At 39.3% G+C, this 18,334-nt stretch overlaps 1 protein-coding gene across 2 annotated transcripts; it reads right to left on the bottom strand.

The window, feature by feature from the left end:
• Window positions 1-2,614: 2,614 nt before the first annotated feature.
• zgc:162396 (uncharacterized protein LOC555292 homolog) lies at window positions 2,615-17,194 on the bottom strand. Of its 2 annotated transcripts, XM_034208764.1 has the most exons (7): window positions 17,152-17,194; window positions 16,727-17,010; window positions 16,474-16,634; window positions 4,514-4,730; window positions 3,451-3,551; window positions 3,066-3,203; window positions 2,615-2,981 (listed from the first exon to the last, which is right to left on the bottom strand). In XM_034208764.1, the coding sequence occupies exons 2-7, from the start codon at window positions 16,835-16,837 to the stop codon at window positions 2,891-2,893; spliced, it is 819 nt and encodes a 272-aa protein (XP_034064655.1). In that variant the 5' UTR covers window positions 16,838-17,010; window positions 17,152-17,194; the 3' UTR covers window positions 2,615-2,890. The 2 variants fall into 2 exon arrangements, with proteins under 2 accessions (XP_034064655.1, XP_034064653.1); XM_034208762.1 differs by lacking the exon at window positions 17,152-17,194 and having other exon boundaries at window positions 16,727-17,140.
• Between the last annotated feature and the right edge of the window lie 1,140 nt (window positions 17,195-18,334).

The raw sequence follows: 18,334 nt of genomic DNA, 5'->3' as shown, positions 1-18,334 counted from the left end.
CAAATCACGTGACATATGACGTCCGAAGCAGCAACTGCTTCAAATCACGTGACATGTGACGTCAGAAGCAGCAACTGCTTCATTTCCTGAATGAATCACTTGGACTGGTTCACGGTCCATTCACGCGATTCAATGCACTGCCTCGTCTCGATTCTGACAGGTGACAGGTTGAAACAGTTTCAAACTTGAGTGCTTCAACACTTTATGACCGCTCTAAACAATGCGCAATGTGTGGGTTGTTGTCGTAGTTTGCGTTGTTGCTGTTGAGTTGTTGTTGTTATTGCATTTGATATCATTATAGAGCAAGCCAGGAAGTAAGATAGGTCGTTCTGGCTCGGGAAACACTTCGAAATGTGGAGAAGTTGTGAACAAAAAGACCATTATAAGTAAGTATTTTAATCATTGCTTTTCAACTTTAATAACTGATAAAAGGCCCTCTCCGCCCAAAAACATGTCTAGCACTCTCTAGTCTCTTCTCAATAACCCAATACACACAATTATCAATCTTTAATTGCAAATAGAACATGATATTCAGTCTTTGTGTGTGTGTGCATCGAATATTTTTCAAGGCAAAGATACGTTAAACCCACTGCAGCCTTGCACTTCGCCAGGAGAGGTCGCTGTAACTGAAGCTTCGAGAAATGAACCTATTTCCGACACAATTGGCCTCAGTGCTTCTCAAAGTGTGGTCCGCGGACCATCAGTTTTCTTAAGAACTTGTGGTAACAAATATTTGTATCACTCGTCAAATATAGCAGGAATAATGAAGAGCAGCTGATTTGAAAAAACAAACTCGAGAGACGGCGGAGGTGACCGCCGTGCAATGTTGTCCATTTTAGACATAGGCTTATTATATTTACAACACTTAATAAGATCCATTTTCTGGGCTCAATATGTGTTTTGGCCGTTTTCGTTGTGATTGCTTAATTCCCCTTGTTTATAATAATCACCGGTCCTTCAGCAGGATACTGCAGTGATTCAAATGTGATTTTAGCAAACGAGTGCTTTTGTTTTGAAATCACTTCCGTGAGTTTCGCCCAGCCCCTCGCTCCAAGGACCATTTGACCATTTAGTAAGGTAAAAAGCAAAAAGCAAAAACGCCTCTCAGACGCTCTTCCGTTTACGTGTTTAATAAAGAAAAACAAATGAACGGTAGATACATGGATTTCACAGACACACACACACACTAACCCAGAAAGCAGAATAATTCAACAGGGGAGCTCCATGGGAAAAGGGACGGCCCACAACTGAAAGGCCTCTTGGTTTGTTTGTTTGTTAATGAAGGCCTTTAAAGGGACAGCACCAAACTCTTTTACATGCTCTGGTTTCTAACTTTTTTAGACAATGCTGTGTTTCGAGAGTAATCCATGAAAATTACGTTGAATGGAAATCAACGTCAAGCTGTCAAGCTCAAAGGTCTGTTTGAGTAATTGGGTCAGCTTATGTGATTTTCTGTCAGAACCAATGGGAACCATATGGAGAGGATGGGGGTGGGGTACCAATGGAATGTGTACAAGAATGTTGTTATAACGACATCCTGCGTGGAACTCTCCTCTTTCTGAATCTGTTGGCTATTCAACACAATGGTACTCTTTAACTAGGGGTGCTTGTTATTCATTCTCCGTGCTGTAGAACTGTAAAACATAGGCAGGGAGCAGCAGAATTTGGTTTAGTCCATTTCCTGGTGTAAAAGGCAATGCATTTAAGTGTAAATAAAAAAATGTTAACAATGGTTTTATTGGCCAATCATATAAAAAGTAAGCCACCTTACCATTGTGATTTTAATTGATCATACTTAACGGTTAGTAAGTGTTCATTGGTTGCATTAGTTTCAAATGGACACCACATACAATCCAAAGCTTTGATTGCATCATGAAGATTTTTTTTTTGTGAGAATAGCTTAAGTTTAACAGTCATTCCATTCATTTTCCAATATACTTTTGTGCAACTTTCATCACTACACAATCTTGAAAGCTGAATATGAGATTGTTTTGGGTTGAACAAGACATTTTATTGCTCACTTGTGTTTCAATACTATACAATAACACCAACAAATTAACCAGCATTAAACCAATAATCCTGATAATTAGTTGGATCTTTCTATTTTACTTCCAAAACACAACTCTTATGCAGACTATTCCAAAAAGCACATGTCAAAATTGATCAAAGTGTATTAGGTTTCTGCCACAAAATCCTTAAAATAGAGTAACATTTTCAACATTAGGCATTTTTTTTATTACAGTACAGATGGGTTGGCCTTCTCTTTCTTTGTAAGAAGCTGTGCTGTGAATGGCTACTTTGATTTCCTTACAGTGTACAAAGCAGGTACATCATAAACTCTGCCAAGCAACGAGCTGCCTTCTACCCATAAAAAAAGAGAAAGAATAAAGAAAAGGCAAAGATGCCATTCAAGTAAGTAAAGAACCTTGGCTAAAAAACGTCACTTCTCAATTGAACCAAAGCACCCCTTTTGTGAAATAATAAAGGTAGGTTGTTTCAAAAATAATATCCAGTTATGTAACCTCTCATGGTTCGGCTGCTCTAAAGGGAAACAAATTGAAAGGAAGTTACACTGCAAAAGCAAAACTTCAAGACTAGAAAGAGACAGTAGATGTTTAGTCTATAAAGTATTTAATAAATCATCTGTAAACTGGTCTAAACATTGTGTAAAAGATGATATTCTAACTCTGGTCAAAGATTATCCACATGCATTACACAAGACGGTCAATGAGTTGAACTTGAGGGAAAACATTTTTTATTTAGAAATATCTACATTTAACAAATCCCTCCATCAATGAGTAACATCTTATAGTTCATAAGTTGTAAATGTTAACATCTAAGGATCACAAACTATTTGTGAATCAACACAAATCCAATGCCACATGGTTGATTATAGTGGTTTTGATGCCAGGACACAGAAATATTCCAGTTCCTGCTTCATTTCCATGTCAGGAGACATGACTCCCATCTCCTCCAGAAACCTGTGAATCAGTGCAAGTCAGTGATTAGTCATAACATTACAATAACAGACATTTACGATGCATGTGTGTGTATGGATAGAAGACCTGTTCTGAGTATGAAGCTGCAGGTTTTCAGCCGTCTGGGGATCTTTCTTCTTGTAAGCTTGGAAACTGGAAAGTGACTCAATGAAACCCATCAGGTTCCTCACAGAGGTCGACGAGTTCACCTGAAGGCCCTCAACCCTGTTGTATCATTATATAATGTATATTAAGACAATTAAAAAATGCTGTCGCGTGAAAAACATCTTTGACCTAATTTTACTATGAAATTATCATTAATTCAAGACCGCAAAAGTAAGCGTATTTCTGATTTAAGGAATAAATCGGGATTTCAGCTCCGAACCACTTAGTTATTGCATGTTTTTGATGACAATGTAATACTGTATCTGTCAAATCTCATAGGTTTGTTTAGATCTTTGTTGTTATTTACCTTTCTTTGTCGGGAAAAGGGATGGCTGAGTAGAGCTCTTCCAGCTTGCCCAAAGCCACAGCTACTTGATTGCTAGTGTATGGCAACAGTACCTGCCTCACCTGTAAATGTAACAAGTAAATGTGTAAGATTTGAAGTTGTGTTGTAGAGGTAAGGTTACAGTAAGAAAAATACGTTTTATTTTAACAAAGGGGGATGCTGGTCTACCACCGCCTTGATCGGTTACTTTTTTTCTGTTATTGATTTTGGTGCAGGGGTAGACCAGCAACTCCTGTGTTCTGCGAGGTAAAAATGACAGTTGTTTTGAAAGAGTCGGACGGCTATGAAGAGAGAAATGGCTGAGATGGCTGTCTGAGGGCATTGAAAACTGGGGAAAATATTGTAAATATAGCATGCACTTAAACTGAAATTGATTTATTCGCATGGCTAAAATACCTTTTGCTGCTGGCCCAGTCGATGGCGGTACATTGGTTAGCTAGTCATTACTCCTGTGTGTTATTTTGCCAACCCCAATGTACTAAGATAGCACACTATGGGAAAGAACCTCATACTAACCCTCTTCCAAACATCCAAACTATGCTTAAGTGCAGGGCTGGATATAGCTTAGTTAACCATTAAGACTGGGCAAATTTGGAAATTGCTTGGACGTCTCAGTCCAATATTTCAAAAAATGCGTCACAAACACACATAAAGCACATCATGTATGCTGTGTTTTGTTTGTTTACTTCATTGGTCATAGGGGGAGTTAAGTGGCAAAACTAGTATTTCTTGACCAACAATGAAACATGGATCTACATAATACTGTGCAACATCTTTGGCTATTTTGCGCAGGTTGCCAGATTTGTGATGGTACTAAACCTGGCAACATCAACAACAAGTTCTGTGCCCCGGCTTATTTTTCTTTTTTAGAGTAAGCATAATAAAACATATTATGTTTGGTAGAGCCATATGTATCCCCCTGCTTCAAGCCTTTACTGTCTTCTATCAGCTCTGGCCTTTCTTATTGGTGATACGGCCACTCAAAGCTGTGCAATGCCCATGGAAGTAGAGTCTACACACCCACCTCTTCACATATGTGGTCGAGTCTCTCTCCACAGTCCTGGTAGTGAAGTCTGGGGAAAGCGCAACTGTAGCCCAGAAGAGCAACACAACCACCTGGTTTTAAAACCCGACATGCCTCAGCCAGGAACCTGGACTGATCAAACCAGTGGGCTGCTGATGCTGCAGTCAGCAAGTCCACAGAGCCATCTGGGAAAGGAAGCTCCTCCGCTGACCCTTTCCTGCATGGGCAACAGACACTTGTAACTACGGAGGTCTCAATATCAGAAATGTTGTAGTTTATAAAAATACAAGTGAACATCCACGATTCTTATTATACATGTTATACCACGGTAAACAAATAAACAAAAAATCCCAAGTACTCTAAAATACAGTCTTTCCTCACTGTTTTCATGTATTTTTGTTAGAAAGTGAAATAGGTTATAATTCCTTGTCATATATGTTTATATTGTTGGGAAAACAAACATCATTTATGCAAGTTTCTTGCCAAAATCTCTTAGACCAAGTCTAAATGCATCATGATAATAAAATAATTGACCCTTTGCCCAATTTTAATTATGTAGAGAGCCTTAAGCCCCGAGCCTTAAATTAAGGGTTAAATTAATAATCTTTTTTCTCAAAGTAATGATAAACCTGTGAGTTGGATGTAGAAGTGTCAGAATCAATATAGATGTTTTTATTTTAAAGTACATTCAGATTGAACACAGTAAAAAAATGTATATGATTGTGTCCGTCCAAAAAAAAACGCCCCTGAATGATGGGATGGTAGACTAAAAGCTTTAGGAATCCAAACTACAACATATAATAAGTACCCTGTATCAAGATTGATGCAAAACAAGTTAAATTTGACCTTTTTAGAGAGATTTATCAAAAAAGCCCCCCTAACAATGAAAAGATTGTGTCCGTCCAAAAAAAAACGCCCCTGAATGATGGGATGGTAGACTAAAAGCTTTAGGAATCCAAACTACAACATATAATAAGTACCCTGTATCAAGATTGATGCAAAACAAGTTAAATTTGACCTTTTTAGAGAGATTTAGCAAAAAAGCCCCCCTAACAATGAAAAGTTTTTTGTTTTTTTTAAATGTATATTTTCTGATACTCGGTTTGCCAAAAACCGCAGGATTTTGTTGCTGTAATGTGAGATTGTGCAGACACCCTTATGTAAAGTAGAGATGTAACTGTTCATTGCCTTTATTTTTATATAAATATGGTGTTAGTGCAAACATAACTTAAGCTGAAGCTAACAGTAATAACTATAAGATCTATCTGAAATAAATAAGTGTACTGAAACAAATACCAATAACTGTATTGCATTGTTTTCTTATGCGCAATTACTTCATACTGTCTAGTTCTCTTTTTCGTCCAGCATTTATTGTGCCCCCCTCAGAAAATAACTGGCCCCCCCAGTCAAATTGGTCTAGAACCGCCACTGCTGAATTGTACTCAGGTGTAACTAAAGTCTGATTTAAGGGTTGTTTATATTTCACATCATTAATCCAAATCTGTAAAGTAACTAAAATAAATGTAGTAAAAATACCACGTTAACCTTAAAGAAAGCCCTCAGGATTATAAAAGACCCCCATCACCCCAGCCACAAACTGTTCTGTCTGCTGCCGTCTGGCAGGCGGTACCGCAGCATCCAGACTAAAACCACCAGACTCAGGGACAGCTTCATCCCACAGGCAATAAGACTATTAAACACCTGAACTTAGAAACAACATCCATAACCAGGGCTGCACATAACTGGTGCGCAGGTGCGCATGCGCACCTCCGCCAAAAAAAGAGCACCGGGTCATTTGAAAAAAGGCGCATTTGCGCACCAAAATTGAGAGAGAGAGAGAGAGAGAGAGAGAGAGAGAGAGAGAAGAGCGATAGATAGAGAGAGAGAGAGAGAGAGAGATATAGAGAGATAGAGAGAGATAGCATCGAGAGAGAATATAGAGATCGCCTAGCTCTATCATCTAGCTATCCGATCTCTAGCTCCTCTTCTATTCTACCTCTCCCCAGAGAAGAGAGAAAAGAGAAGAGCGAGAGAGAGGAGAGAGTAATGGAGATACCATTAACCCATCGACGGCACACTGTTTTGAACAGTGTGCCGTCGATGGGTTTCATTCAAGCGGCAAATTGTGGGGTAGAGCCGGGAAGCCAATACGGAAGTGCCACACACTGCAGTTCATATATTGGCCGATAGGCGATGGCTACAGAAAGGAGCAATTTCCATAGACCCCCATGTTAAAATGCCCAACTTTACAGCAGAAAAAAACATGTTTCTACCCCTGGATCCATACATTTTTATTATCGATATAGTTAGATTCCACCTTCATGATTATGGATCTGTGAGTGAATTGTTTTCTAACGTGACCCTTTTATTTATATTAGGTCTTAAAGTTTGTGCATAAATTAGGGCGCGGTCACATTGAGTGACGGCTCTGTCAAGTGCCTGCCGCTGTTAGCTTCTTGTCTCTCTGCTAGCTGCTCCGTGAAGCTAGCTACAGGGACTCTGCCTGCTCAGCTCATCCAGGAAACACAACTTGTGTTTGTTCCGTGGTTGTTTGTTCTTCATGCTTATATATCGGACTATTGTGACTCGCTCTGCGGTTAAAACAGACGGTGCATGAATGCGGTAAGTGAAATTCGAGTGCTTTATTTATGTGTTAATGATTTTAATCAGCTACGTAATGAATGGTAAGGCTTGAGTTAGCATGTAAGCTAGTGGTAGCTACATCGGTGCTAACGATTGTAATCGTAGCCTCCAAGTTAAAATCATAGACTGTATATATAAAGGTTAAACGACAAGTGTTAAGTGGGATAATACTGTTGAACAAACGGCTTCTGTTTGAGGTTGATAAAATAAGTTTACATCCTTGTAACTTAGAGATATTTTATTATGTAGGTAGAACTGTATGCATCTCAGGTTAATTTAAATTGGCTATGCTCAAGTATGTAGACAAGCTAATGTCGAAGTAGTGTATGTGAAATCAACCTCACAATAAGATGTGTGTATATTACAATTATTAATGTCATATTTCAAGATGATTACTTAGATATTACAATATGGTTGGTTGAGCTGGAGTTCATTATTGAGCTTACACGTTAACGTCACAGTCATCTGAAGAACGAACCCAAACCTTGTTGTTTTTATTAATTGCATTACCAAATGGGTATCAAATAAACAGTAAGCATTGGTAACACAACTTCCAAAGTTACAGTAAAATAAAAAGGACCCTGACTCGGACAATACACAATCCAACATGTTCAACAGAAGAGAATCAGTTATATTGTTTGTACACATGGTACTTTACATATATATATATATCTGTTTGTTTAAGGTGTCCAGGTGATGCAGACAGGCTGGACCAGAGAGTGAGAGACAGAACTGGACTCCTCACAGCATTGAACTTCAGCACAGGTACAAAGACTCTTTTTTCATACTGTACAAAGAATCAAGAAAGATATTGGTTTAAATGAATGAAGTATTGACTTGAATACACTGATATACATTCCATTAAACAATACTAAATACTAGATCACCTACACATCAGTTAAGTTGAGGGTTTTTTCCATGCAAAAAGTTACATTTAGATGATAACAAGCAATATGACTGTCAGCTTTCTAATTTAATGTATTGAAGGCAAAGATATTTAACACATAGTGAGAACTGCTACTATTTATCTCTCAATATTGTCTGTAAAAAACGTGGTAAAAGTTATTCTTTCAGTGAGACAACAGCGCAAGCTTCTACAGTTGCACTACGTTTTGATAACAGTTAAATATTATTTTGATAATAACATATATTTCAATGTTGATGAACTTCATACTGTTCATTCATAATCTGATTGTCTTTGTAGCTCATTGTTGAAATAAAAAAAAACATTACAATTACAAAATAATTATATCTACAGCCCCTAAACACACAAACACACCGCTTTCATAAATAACACACTTGTTCTGCAATAATATGTTTTATGTTTCCTGTCATTTTTGTTAGGAAAGGACATGCCTGAAAGACACCACATTTTCTCCTTCTCTGAGGGTCAAGAAGAACATCCAAGAGGAACATTAAAAGCTGATGTTATGAGATTTTAAGACCAGTACAGGACATTCACTAAGAAACTACTTTTATTGTCAGCTGATCGAATGCAGCTATTTCCACATCTAAACTCCATCAGCTGATTATTTCTATTTGCCTCACTTTATGAGCTTCACAACATGTACCTTGTTTTGCAACATCACAAATAAATGGGGCCAATCTTCAGTCAGATGTGAATGTGTAATCTAACATTTTCAGTAAGATTAATGGACAAAAGGAGTGCAAAATACAATTTATTGAAATGTGAACCAAAAGTTAATCAAATGTTTTAAATAAAAAGCACATATGGACAGAAGGTGTAAACCTATTAAATGTATTAAACACATTTAGTCAAATAAAGTGACCGACTAGGCCTGTGCAGTTGGTATCAGCTTTGCCCAGCATGGGCTCCTTCATCAGCCCTGGTCCTCCTCGCAGAGGAAAGACCCTCAGTCCTCTCCAAACCAACAGACAGGACGTCCATCACACGGAGGTTTCTCCCTGAAGTCTCTGCTGCTCTCTGGACACCACGCTTTCTCAATCCGTCCACACTGAATATGAGAGGGAGAAAATGAAAATAATAAATGCTTTAGACAATAAGAAATATAAAGTTGACTGTTGAGTTGTTCAGTTTTTTTAGATTGTCAATACTATTACTGTATAACTAATATCTCAGGTTAAGAGGCACATTCAAATGAAGATTGGTCTTTAAATACATTTGGTCTTTTGAATTGTTTGTCTAAAGTCAAGGATCTAGAACTGGTACTTAGTTTTAATGATACAGTCTGGTTATTATGCTGTTTGGAGGAGGCCTCACAGGTAAGAGCACTAACTAGCTACCATCACATGTACCTTAGCTTGACTTAAATGTATTAAACGTATAGTTAAGTGATATCAAAATATAAATAACTAATGTCATGCAAACATATTAATATTTGCTTGATTCCAGTGTTGAATTTAGCACAATTGCATACAAACGTTAAGGGGTTTTAAGATTCTGAAGTATTATGTTAAAACTCAATAACTTAGATTATTATTTATAGTTTTGCTGAATAGTTTCATGTCCGCTTACCTTAGAAACGTAAAATGCGACGGCAGCGTGCAGATGGGGAGCATGTTAGCTTAGCTTGGTAGCTTCAGCTAGCTCTGGAACTTCCAGCTCGGTGGCAGCAGGTCCCGCCTCGGCTCCGCCTCTTTGCCCTTATTTGGAGAAGGCGGGAGTTGAACTCTGACGTCACTGTCGAGCCGTTAGTGGCCGACTCCGCCTACTAAGGGCTTCACGGCAACTCTGCAGAATCCTGTGGGTGACGTCACGGACCCTACGTCCATTTACATTCTATGGTTTCATTCCATTTCAAAGTGCTTTTTGACGCTCTGTGTAAACTTTGCGCACTGCCACTCCAACATCCAATCACAGAGCTTGAGGACTGATCACGGGGTGTGTCAAGCTAAGCACATGGTGTAGTCCCAAACGATAGCTGATGATTCTGGGTAATGTAGTGTCTTCTGCCATCCAAAAACTCCGAAAAAACATTTGTTTCTCCGAATCGAAGGGGAAAAATACAAAAGCATTGCACACAATTTAAACCAATCAATGTTGTGTAATTAACAAGGATCATTTGGCATTTTTGAGTTGATGAGTAGTGCAGATATCACTGTAAAATCAATCGACAGTAAGGAGAATACTTACTTCCGGGTGTACAATTCTCCGTTATCCAATGGGAATGGATGCTCGTAATACAATAAAGGGGACATGATCATTATCTTTTAAATAACGTTAACTAAGGAACAATCTATTTGACACAACTGAAGCTCTGGCCTTCCTTAAAAACTAACTAATTTAATAAAAATCACAGTTGTATTACACACAATGCACTGTTTTTTGAGAACAAAAATGTGTAACTAATGTAATTTTTACATTCTGACGAAAAATACAAATTATTAAGAATACAAATAAAATAAAAGAAGCCTCCCGTGAGTTACTACAAGCTATAAAGTAGATTTTAAAAACGTGATATAGAATAAAAGTTCACTGCGAGACGTTGTAGAAATGCGTGTGTGCACCACGACAAAAGAGCCTCATTCACTTTACATTGGGGTTTTTTGCGTGGTACCGACACGTAAATGTACCAGAATGCATGACTCCACCACGCAATGCGGTGTTAAGGAGTCGTGGTGGAGTCACGCATTCTGGTGAGATCAGGTTGAAAAAAACCCTTGCTCGATTTTGCTGATTGACATCTCTTTCTAACCATCAGAGCCAATGGAATCGAGGGGAACTCCCACATACTCCTTATTTGGTAATGTGTGTGTGTGTGTGTGAGACTGCCGCATAGCCAAGACTGTAATCTGCGATAACTCTGGTGGCTACCATTAGCAGCTAACTTGTACTCTCCGATTTTTACATAAAAATGGAATTATGGATTATAAATAAAAAAAAATATTACACAGAAATATTATCAACAACCGATTCAGCCACGTTTTTTCTCGTTTTAATGCCATTGAACAAGTCTTTTGATCAGATTGACAGCTACGGTGAGACGATCTCCCGTAAAAGCTACGTAAAGGTACGTGTTGTGATGTCTGTGTTTGCTTCCCCTGTCGCGGGTTCGGATCACTCAGTGATGATATATATACCTAAATAATCTGTGGAACCTCAGCTTTAATTGGATATCTTGTATGTGCAGCTACGATAAGTAATAAGGGTATATTTTATCTTGAATTCTGTGCCATTCTGGATAACCTGTCCTCTTCACGCAGCAGGGTAAGGACCAATAGCTACTCTAAAAGTAAAAGGCTAGAGGGAAAGCTAACGACTGGGCCTGAAACTCTGATTGTGGGTGACTCTGCTGTAAGAGATGTAAAAGGTCTGTGTAATAAGAACAACACCAAAGTACTCTGTTTTCCCAAGGATGTGGTCTCTGACTTGGCTGAGAAGATCCTGCATATTGGGGCTGAACATCCGACTGTGAAGAATGTGGTACTGCACATTGGAACAAATGATGTTGTGAAACAACAGTCAGAAGTGCTGAAAGAAGACTTTAAATGTTTGTTGGAAACTGCCAGCTCTCTAAATGCAGAGGTGTTCATCAGTGGCCCTCTACCGCCAGTCAGAAGAGGAGTGGAGAGATTCAGCAGATTGTTTGCACTGAACACCTGGCTTTCAACGGCCTGTACTGACCATTCTGTTCATTTTATTGACAATTTTAACTTTTTCTGGGATCGCAGACATCTTTTCAAGGCAAATGGAGTTTGCCTGAACAAGTCAGGAGTGAAATTGTTTATCTCTAACATATTCAACTGCCTGCGTCATCAATCTGTTCCCTCTGCCAAGGACAAGCGGCAGGAGGAATCAAAACACGAGAAAGACACAACACATCACGCAGAAAACCCTGAAGAATTATCACTGCACCCGCCTGAGGAATGTTCTGATTATGGGAGACATATGAGACACATGGAGGAGTCTCCACTGCCCCCCCCCCCCTGTCAACGCCTTTGAGGATACTCCGTTCACCCTTTCACCCTCGCCCACCCTCCTGGAGATCGATGAACACACAAAGGAGATACAGAGGGTTGGCACCGATTCCTTCCTGGAGTTCAAAGACCAAACGAAGGCGATACGCAGGACTGGCACCATGTCCTTTACCCCCGCTCCTCAACGACGCCCACCAAAATCACCGCGGAGACGCGCACCATCTCCCCCGTCCTCATCACCGCGCCTACGTCAACCACCTCCCCCCCCTGGCAGCATGTCCTCTACCCCCGCACCATCTAGCCCGTCTCCATCACCGTGCCTACGTCGACCACCTCCCCTCCCTTCGAGGGGGCTTCTGCAGTCTCCGAAGCCTGATAAGGATGTGTGTGTACAAAACACAACAAACTCTTACTGATATGTGATGGGTCCAGGCTCAAGGGCGTATGGCACTCTCAACTCTTTCAAGGACATGTCGGGGCCCTGCCTGCCAGTAGCTTTGCCGATATCTGTGTTGATAGGTAATAGATTAAGAGCGGTGAATCATAGAAACAGGAAGCGCTCAAACGTTTGTGTGAGTGTATCTAATTTAGCAGTGATTCCATGTCAGCCACAGCTTGTTACAAAAAACATGACTGATAGTGTGTTTAACAAACTTAAACTAGCTTTATTAAATGTCAGGTCTTTGGCAGGAAAAATATTTTTAATCAATGATTTTATCACTGAGCACAATCTCGATTTTATGTTTTTAACAGAAACTTGGATTGAACAAAATAACAGTGCAGCTGTTCTTATCGAATCAACCCCTCCCAACTTTAGTTTTATGAGTCAGGAAAGAATGCATAAGAAAGGGGGTGGAGTTGCTATTCTGTTCAATGATGCCCTTCAATGCAGGAAGACATCGTATGGAAACTTTGATTCTTTTGAATATGTGGCCCTTCAGCTGAAATGCTCCTCTCGAGCTCTGTTCCTAAATATCTATAGACCACCCAAATACTGTGCAAGCTTTTTTGATGACTTTACTGAACTGCTGTCTATAGTGTGTATTGACTTTGACCGTCTAGTCATTGTTGGTGATTTTAACATCCATGTTGACAACCCCCAGGACAGAGGGGCTAAAGAACTGTTTTGTGTTCTTGATAGCTATGGACTGACTCAGCATGTGACGGAGCCCACGCACAATAAGGGGCACACTCTGGACTTAATTATCTCAAAGGGTCTGAATATCTCTAAGGTTGTGGTGACTGATGTTGCACTCTCTGACCATTCCTGTGTTTTCTTTGAGAGCTCTATTTCTGTTCACAAAAATGTTCAAAAAGAGGTAACCACAAAGCGATATTTAACTGAAAACACTAGGGAAATGTTTACTCAGAATTTCTCTTCCACACTTGCCCCTGCCAACATCTCAGTAAATGAGCTAGTAGATCATTTTAATTCAAAAATTAAAAAATGTTATAGATGCCATTGCTCCAACTAAGGTAAAGGAAGTGTCTGGCAAGAAAATATCTCCATGGAGAAAGGCCATGACCGTGAAAACAGAAAAAAGAGAATGTCGAAAAGCTGAACGCAGGTGGCGAAAAACAAATCTCCAGGTTCACTTTGAAATCTATAAAGAGAGACTTGGCCTCTATAATTTGGAATTGAAAAACGCACGACAATCGTTCTTCTCTGACATCATTACCAAAAACAAAAACAACGCACGTGCCTTGTTTGCTACCGTCGACAGACTAACTAACCCCCCAGTGTCAGTAGCCTCTGAATTTCTATCCACCAGGGCGTGCAATGATTTTGCCTCCTTTTTCACTGACAAAATTCAGAAAATCAGACAAGCAGTCAGTGCCTCTGCATCAGGAACAGCAAATGTGTTGTCCCTATCTCCACTTAACATCAATTCAGACATCATGACACAATTCCATCAGATTAATGATAAAAACCTAGAGGACATTATTCAACTTCTGAAATCCTCCTCCTGCTGCCTTGATATTATTCCAACAGGATTTTTCAAAGATGTTTTGCCTTGCATGGCCTCAGATCTACTTCATATAGTAAACAAATCTCTTCACTCAGGTATTTTTCCACAGGCCCTGAAAACTGCAGTCATTAAACCGCTCTTAAAAAAGAATAATCTAGATGCTTCAGTAATGAACAATTACAGGCCCATATCAAACCTCCCATTTCTAGGTAAAATCATTGAAAAAGTTGTTTTTCAACAGTTGAGTAATTTCTTGCATTTAAATGACTGTTTTGATGTGTTCCAGTCAGGCTTTCGTCCAAACCACAGCACTGAGACTGCTCTTGTAAAGGTCTTTAATGACATCCACTTAAACACAGACAGTGGCAGAACTTCAGTGTTAGTATTATTAGATACTGTGCTGCATTCAAGTGCTGCGTTTGACACTGTTGACCACAGCATATTACTAGACCGACTGGAGAACTGGGTGGGACTTTCGGAAACAGTTCTGAATTGGTTTGAATCCTACTTAAAGGACAGAAACAACTTTGTTTCTATAGGTAAATACACATCTGAGTTGACAAATATGACATGTGGGGTTCCTCAAGGCTCCATCTTGGGGCCTCTTCTCTTTAACATCTACATGCTACCACTGGCTCAGATAATGAAGAACAACAAAATAAGTTACCATAGCTATGCAGATGACACACAAATTTACGTAACAATTTCACCAGGAGACTATGCTCCAATTCAAACACTGAGTAAGTGCATTGAACAAATCAATGACTGGATGTGTCAGAACTTTCTCCAATTAAACAAAGATAAAACTGAGGTAATGGTTTTTGGAGCCAAGGCAGAACGTATACAAGTTAGCGCTGAGCTTCAGTGTGCAATGTTCAAAACAACAGATAAAGCCAGAAATCTAGGTGTAGTCATGGACTCTGACCTGAGTTTCAACAGTCACATTAAAACTGTTACTAAATCAGCCTACTATCACCTAAAGAATATATCTAGGATTAAAAGACTAATGTCACAGCAGGATTTGGAAAAACTTGTCCATGCTTTTATCTTCAGTAGACTGGACTACTGCAATGGTGTCTTCACAGGTCTCACTAAAAAATCTATTAGGAAGCTGCAGCTAATTCAGAACGCTGCTGCTCGAGTCCTCACTAACACTAAGAAAGTGGATCACATCACTCCAGTTCTGAAGTCTTTACACTGGCTTCCTGTGTGTCAAAGAATAGATTTCAAAATACTGCTGCTGGTTTATAAAGCACTGAATGGTTTAGGCCCAAAATACATTTCTGACCTCCTGCTAAATTATGAACCATCCAGATCTCTCAGGTCTTCAGGGACTGGTCAGCTTTCTGTCCCCAGAGTCAGAACTAAACATGGTAAAGCAGCGTTCAGTTATTATGCTCCAAATATCTGGAACAAACTCCCAGAAACCTGCAGGTCCGCTGCAACTCTGACTACTTTTAAATCCAGGCTGAAGACTTTTCTTTTTGTCGCTGCTTTTAATTGAACTATTCATATCTTAGACTGCACTGTAACTTTTATCCATGTACTTTTTTCTTTTAATGTTTAATTGACAGCACTGTAACTTTTATCCATGTATTTTTTCTTTTAATGTTTATTTTATTAGCTTTTCTTTTTAATGACTGATTTTAAATGCCATTTTCTTAATCTCTTTCATTTTTTGTAAAGCACTTTGAATTGCCTTGTGTTGAAAAGTGCTATATAAATAAACTTGCCTTGCCTTGCCTTGCCTTGCCAAAGTGCGTTAGCATTTTTCGCTCAGGGGTCATTTAGATGCTTCTTATGAGACTTGTGTTTTGTTTTGGTAAAAATGGTTTGTATCGTCAGTTAGCTGAGATTATTCCCGTTAATCTGGTATAACACATTAATAGGTTCTTAAATATTAAGATCCCCTGAGACACAGTGTCGTGAAAAAAAAAAAGGACCCGCCGAGGGTGACCTTGGGGCTTAACAGGTTAATGCGCCATCGCGCCACTCTATGGAACCTTGCTGCACGTTAGCTAATAAGGCAAGGCAAGGCAAGTTTATTTATATAGCACCTTTCAACACAAGGCAATTCAAGGTGCTTTACAAAAATGAAAGACATTCAGACAAAGGCATTTAAGAACAGTCATTACAAAGAAAAGATAATAAAAGAAACATTAACATAACAGCTAACGCTAACTAGTTTTGCTTCAGTCAATTTCACTGATTTGATGTTTACAATGTATTGTTGGCAGAAAAAGGGTGCATTCCCTAAATGCATTAAAAGGGAGTTTAGTGCGTCCTAAACTCATTTTCTATCATCCACAGAATAACTGTAGGCTGTTCGATAGTATCGAATTTTAGGGGTTTGACAGTTCTCTTGACATCCCTACATGTAACTTCAAATTGTTTATTATTTAAAGGCTTGTTACGTCCAAACATAAAGAGCATCTCACACACTCCTACCTGTATGTGATGTTAGGATACCCTGGCACACCTTTGGCCTCCTCCAGTTGAGACTCGCTGATGTCGATGCCCACCACTGCCTGGAAATGTGGTGCCAGAAGTCGGGAATTCTGACCTGTTCCACATCCCAGATCTACAGCAAGCACATGTGGCTTTCCTTTCTGAACAACAAAGTTATTTTGGTCAATATGGTGAATGTTGCAGATTTGAGGAGATTTGAATGGACTGATATGTAATGTATTTGGCCACGTACCTTTTTATCAAGGTACTGAAGAATAATGTTCTTTAGCTCGTCTGGAGGTGTAAATCGATACTTTTGGTAAACAGAGGCATGATCCTTCCCCTCAAAGAACCGGTATGTCATATTTTTTGTATTTTCTCCTTCTCTTCTGTTGCTAATGTGTTGCCCTCTCCGAAAGATGTTTGGAAACGGTGTCCTTTCTTTGTTTTTTTCCCTTTCAGTCTCCTCTTCCTGCTGTAGTTAACCTCTGGCACATTGCACTTCTTACAGCATTTAACCTTTCACCCACCCACCTCCTGAAATGTAGACAAAGACAGAAATAATCCCGGAGATTAACAGGAACAAGGTAAATCAAGTAGCTGTTAAAAAATGGTAGCACAAAACTTTGTAGGAAGAACTACACAGATGAAAGTAATCCAGAGAAAAATGTTTCTTACAAGGTGAAAGCTCCCCTTGATGAAGTATGCCTTGCAACTCAGCTGCAGATCGGTTAAGAATGTCTAACAGAGGCAGGGCCTTTTGCTTAACCCATTCATGGCCAGAGGATTTCTGCAGATTCTATTTTACAATCTGCCTATATCATTTAATATTGAGTTGTATTGTGTAATAACAGCGGAAAACACATGGTTGTTAGTCACCGCACTTCTGCAGGTGCAGCAATAAATGTTCTTATGTTCACAAACGTTTTTGCAATTGACAATATCTGTTGTTCTTTTTACAACTCTTACGTGACTGTGTTTATTTCTTTTGGGGCCTCAGACAGATCAAGTTACAAGCATAAAGTCCTACATTACATATAAGGTGAAAGACAATGGGACACCTGGCCCAGGTGTTCCATTGTCTTTCAGCTCGTTCGTTTTTTGGGAGTGTTTTTTTTCACCTGGCACTCCCAAAAAACAGCTTTTACCCAGTGTTATTCCATAGAGACAGTTGTGAGGTCGGAGTAGGATTGCAAAATAAGTTTATATGTGCTCCCACTGCAGAGACCAACTCTTTGCCCAGCCAGCACAGAGAGCCAAGAGCTGCGTGTGTGCCTGAAGATCATGTCAGAAGCTGTGGCAGGATTTACGTGAGTAACAACAGCTCACGTTGACTAAAGGGAGGAGTGGAAAGTCTTGAGAAAGCTGTAAGAGAAGAGTACAAAGTTGTTGGAAATGTTGTTCAGGCTTCGTAAGTTTAAGTGGTGTAAAAAAAAACTTAGCTCAAAGATCCTTTTCAGAACTTTGAACTGTCTTCATTCAGCCTCAAATATTTTTAAGTTAACCTTGCACTTCCCACCAGTAAATAATGTTTAACCTGGTATGAAATCTGTAATGTCTTAGTAGCACAAGTCAAGTGACCAGCAGTTTCTCTGGAGATCACGTCACTTTTGCTGCAATTTAATATATATAAATTGTTATTGATTGGGATAAACCCCTTGAGATGCACCATCTCGTTTTCAAGGTGACATAATAAAACCACTACCTGCATACCAATCTCTACAAACACGTGAAAGGTCACTAGGTCAGTCATCCCTGTGTTTCCAAACTAAAGTTTGTCAGTATGTCAAAGTGTGTTTGACTTTGCTCAACTGAAAAACATCTTTGTTTTGGTCTGGTTACCAAGGACTGCCCTCCAGGG

This window comes from Gymnodraco acuticeps, unplaced genomic scaffold, assembly GCF_902827175.1.
Source record: "Gymnodraco acuticeps unplaced genomic scaffold, fGymAcu1.1, whole genome shotgun sequence".
In the NCBI taxonomy this organism is placed as follows: domain Eukaryota; kingdom Metazoa; phylum Chordata; class Actinopteri; order Perciformes; family Bathydraconidae; genus Gymnodraco; species Gymnodraco acuticeps.
The sequence above is the reverse complement of the archived record's forward strand: the minus strand, read 5'-3'. Positions and strand labels throughout refer to the sequence as shown.